Source organism: Octopus bimaculoides, chromosome 18 (assembly GCF_001194135.2).
Source record: "Octopus bimaculoides isolate UCB-OBI-ISO-001 chromosome 18, ASM119413v2, whole genome shotgun sequence".
Lineage (NCBI taxonomy): Eukaryota > Metazoa > Mollusca > Cephalopoda > Octopoda > Octopodidae > Octopus > Octopus bimaculoides.
In genome coordinates this window covers 55,286,775-55,291,342 of record NC_068998.1, presented here as the reverse complement: position 1 = coordinate 55,291,342, position 4,568 = coordinate 55,286,775, and the positions used below count along the sequence as shown (strand labels likewise).

At 29.9% G+C, this 4,568-nt stretch overlaps 1 protein-coding gene across 18 annotated transcripts in view; it reads right to left on the bottom strand.

Moving 5' to 3' along the window:
- LOC106879469 (coronin-2B) overlaps nucleotides 1–4,568 on the bottom strand; it is a 70,625-nt gene that overhangs the window by 2,730 nt on the left and 63,327 nt on the right. For 8 of the 18 annotated variants that reach the window (XM_014929045.2, XM_052974492.1, XM_014929044.2 and 5 more), the window contains one exon: nucleotides 709–792. The exons of 2 other annotated variants lie outside the window; for them this stretch is intronic. In XM_014929045.2, the coding sequence (XP_014784531.1) occupies nucleotides 709–792 (84 nt within the window). Of the gene's footprint in view, nucleotides 1–708; nucleotides 871–1,862; nucleotides 1,888–3,041; nucleotides 3,063–4,568 lie in introns of those variants that run through there. 8 more of the 18 variants (XM_052974494.1, XM_052974496.1, XM_014929047.2 and 5 more) reach the window with 5 other exon arrangements.

Here is a 4,568-nt window from a genome sequence, read left to right as displayed (position 1 = left end):
ATTTATTACATCTTTTACACTTAATAATTCAGTAATTTAACGGTCACTAATTAACTTGCTAGTTTGTGGGTGTATTAATGAGCCTGTCTGTCAGAATCATGTGATAATTCATCACCAATTACCCAACCATAAAGTGAAATTGTTGTGTAATGAAAACTTGCTGCTTACTTCCTCCATGTGAAACTTATCTTTAAAGAATTTTATAACACAAAGCAGCAAATAACCTCATCTTATCTCCAACAAATCAATTAAAACTACTACAAACAATACTTTGAGGTTTAAAACAAAAACATTTAACACGGTGTATTTAATATTAGTAATCATGTTATTGAAATTTAGGGATTTTTACAGAGACTTTGAAGTTTGAAGTCAACATATTTAGGAATATATTCATACAGGGTTTGTTAGTTAAGATATTTAAGAAGAGAACACAAGAAAAATGTTAAGTTTAGATACTTAAAGTGAGTAATAATTAATTTGCAAGTGAAAGTTTTAATCAAATTTAGACTAAACATTTAAGCTAAAATATTTAGATGGTTGTGCACAAAGAAACCATTTTTTCAATTTATTCGAGATCTGGTAAGTTGCCACTGATGTGAGCTACAGAATGCCACAACTATACAAATTAGTTGTTAATAAAGGTTAGTGAGTGACAGTAAGAAAGGGTTTTTTTTTTCCAATGCAAGGAAAGTGCTGTCATTTACTCACCTCAGCATCAAGCTGATTGGTCCCATTCTCCAGGCTTGAAGGAGACATGGGAGTTGGGGACCATACCTTCTTCACATGGATTCTCTATAAGCACAGGAGACAGCAATGCAAGATAGAGGTTAGCAAAGTTGTGGGTGTGTGGCAGAAAAAAAAGGTGGGAGGCTGATCAGTGCAGTGATTCATGTTGATGCACAAGAAATAGAGTGAAAATAGAATTAAGGAGAATATAAAATATGGTAATATTATGAAAGAGGTGCAAAGCTGCTGTGCAGGTAAATTATTAACTTGCAAGAGAAAAGAGTTTAAAATATATTTTGAATTTCTCTAGAATACTATTCCATTTATGCAGCTAGGTTGATCTGGAAGCTAAACAAAACAGAACAGGCTTGAAATAATGTTTGAATTCCTAGTTACGAATATGATGAACAAATATTTAACAGTTTGATTTTTGGTTCACATAACAGCAAAAAAAATGCCAAATTGATAATTTGGAGAATGGGTTACATTTTTAAAAATTCAAAAATCCTATTCTACAACAATATTTTCTAAGTCTCAAAAGCAACATTAAAGTAATTAAGAAAATCCTTGTTAACACAATTTGCCTATTTTTATTGTAAATATTTGTGAATTTCATTAAATTAAATCTGCCAACAATATTTAAACATCTCCTTCACACAATAAACACAGGATTATTTTGTGAATAGTTTTCCCATGAGGACATCCAGTTTAAATGAATAAGGGACTGAAGGACTCAAAGAAGAAAAGGTTTGCAAAGAATTCAAAAAGATTTCAGTTGAGAAACGGAGTTCATACATTTGTGAAGAGAAATAATGATGGCAAACAGAGTTTATACAAAAAGGAGGAGGAGGAGGCGAGAAGAAGAGATGAGAATAAGATGCAAGTTAAATAAAGGGGTCCAGTAATCCAAACAAAAATCAGCCCAAATAATGAGGTCCTTGAATGAGAAAAGCAGAAGGGGGGGGGGGCTTAAGTTCTCCTTGGAGAGAAAAACTTGAGTAAGATGAAATGACACTTCACCAAAAAGTTGAGATTAGTAGAAGGAAATATTTAAGAGTGAGGTTATAAAGAAGAAAGAGAAGAATGAAAATACAGGAGGAAGAAATGAGAAGACTTTTGATAGAGAAATACTCAACAATTATTTCTTAAATTCAGCAATGACTAAAGAAGAAAAGTAAGGAAGAAGTAGAACAGTATCAGATAAAATTTCTCACAGAAACGATGGTGATGATGATGATGACAAACATTAAGAAATCAAGATACAATGTATGACAGACTCATCCAACCCATGCCAGCATAGAAAAGAAAATTTGAAAATATTCATATATTTATTAGTTTTAGACAAATTTAAATAGGATGATTTTGAGGAAAATCTATAGATTTATATATTTTGTGAATGGAATTATTTTTACAGTTGACTGTTCATATCAATAAACCTTTTCTTAGTTTGTTGCTTAAAAGATGATAACAATTCATTTTCTTTAGTCTTTATCAAACAAATTGTAAGCAAATGTGATCAATACTTTAGATCAAAGCATTCTGTTCACTGCTACTTTAATTCTTCCTGTGTGGATTGTAAATATGATGGAGTTAAGATTTTGCAAAATAATTAGAAATATTTACCATTGTTGAATTAGTTTTACAAGGTTTTTGTTGAAGTGAAAGACTAGAGTAGAAAAGAAATGAAAACCAGCATTTTTAGAGAATTTTTAAGCAAACTGTATGTTTATATTTATTCCTAGAGGATTATGGAATATAGAAACTTTAATTTTGGCTGAGTTTATTTCCTTGGAAATATTAAGAACTATTGACATTGTTTGAAAAATCTAAATATGCCAAATTATTAGAGCAACAAACAAATGGATTGGTTTGGGAAAAGTTGGGGGGGGGGGTTAAGCACATGATTTCAATTTTGGTAAAACATTGAAAATACAAATATAAGAAAAGAGTAACCTAAAATATTCCTTCAAGAACCCGTAGATCAATTTAAATTAATGAATGTGTGTGTGTGTCTGTGTGTCCCTGTGAATCAACAGATTGCTGATGTCCAGCTCGTAAATTCATGGCAATTCTCAATGATTCTCACAGTAAAAAATAAATTTTATAAAAATATTTCTAGAAATTTATTTCATATATGTTGTTAATTAAATGAAATAGTTAAATGTTAGTTAAGATGTGAGGCAGCAACAAGGTGGGGGTAGGGGTGGGGTGGGTGTACACAAAGCAGGTCACTAAAGTGTCTAAGGTGAAGGATTTGCAGAAGAATTATTTCAAGGATGTTGCAACAATTATTTGGGGAGAATTCCAAAACCTACCTTTTGGCCATTAGACTGTTTCTACAGGGAGATATTTGCAAAGTATAGCATTTGATTATAAATAGTGTGTTTTGCACAGGTTTGAAAAGGATAGGGTCAGCAAGAACATGTAACAGGAAAGAGATTTCAAAGTTTGATGTTTGAGAAACAATGACATTATCAAAATTAGATTCGTTTAAAAAATCATGCCAACTACAGAATTACCGAATATATTACAGTAATGGTCTAAACATATTCTTAAAATATATTGCTATGTTTTATGACTAACAGTGAATTTCTAAATCTAAAAGTGACACTCAACAAATAACAGTGAAGTTTTACAAGAAAACTTGTGTCAGAGAAAAAGGAATTTCAAAGCAGAAAACATCAACTGGAAAATCTAAATATTGCATTTGAGATCTTTGAATTCTAATTTACATAATTATTTTAGATGTCCTTTTTTTTTTTCTTTTTTTAAACATAACATGATGTTTTATGTGATAGGTTTTTATTCACAAATAATTGTTCTATGTCAAAAAGTTGAATTCTATCTCATGGATTCATGACAGAATTAAATATTGATGATTCAACTAAAATATATTTATATGAACAAGAGACAATAAAATGGTTTGAGAATCGTGATAAAACATGAAACAACAAAATACATCAAAACAAATTGGACAGAGACAAATCACAAGGAATGATAGATCATGCAAACTGCAATCAAACTTCATTTCTATGAAAATTGTTTTTATGAATTCCTTAAGATAACCAATTTTTGCAACTGGCAATCAAAAGATGCTAGACTACAAACTAAAGATTTCAGAATTTAATAATCTGATCGTTGTGTTATTAGAAATAAAATACTTAACTTTCAATGGCTGAGGAGATCCCTTAGCTGTAAAGACATGGGGAAAACTTAAAGAGTAATAATAAGTTTTTACTAAATTAAATTTCCCTCCATCTGATATGAAAGTTTAAGTCATCAGTGACAGTCCATAGATGTCTCTTGAATATTCTCATCAAAATACCCACTTAGACTAACAGTGACAAATATACTTGTCAAAATAATAATAAAGAAATATATACAAGGACTTTACAGAACTTCTTTAGCAATTTCTTTAATTTATGAATAGTCTTAAATTATAATTAAAAATTTCAATCCCATCAAAAGGTGACAAGAACAAAAAAATTTTTGGTGATTTCTACAATAATCTCCAACCCATTCCAAGAAGCAATTTCATAATGAGAGTACTTTCAATTAGTTATATATGTGTATTGCAAATTATTGTTTCTCCTTAATTAAACCCAGATTAAAAATTATACATAATATTAAAGTGTGCTTTTTTTTTTTTTAACTATTTGCTCAACAATGTCATAAACAGAATTAAGATGACCAAACAGCAAGCACAGAATAGAAGAAAAAACAAAAAAAGAAAATGGTTGGAAAAAAAAAAATAATAATGTCTAGAAACACTTTTCTAAAGCACAGTGAAAGCATAAAACATCTCAATGTCAATAAAAGGTCAATAAAACATCAACAACAAG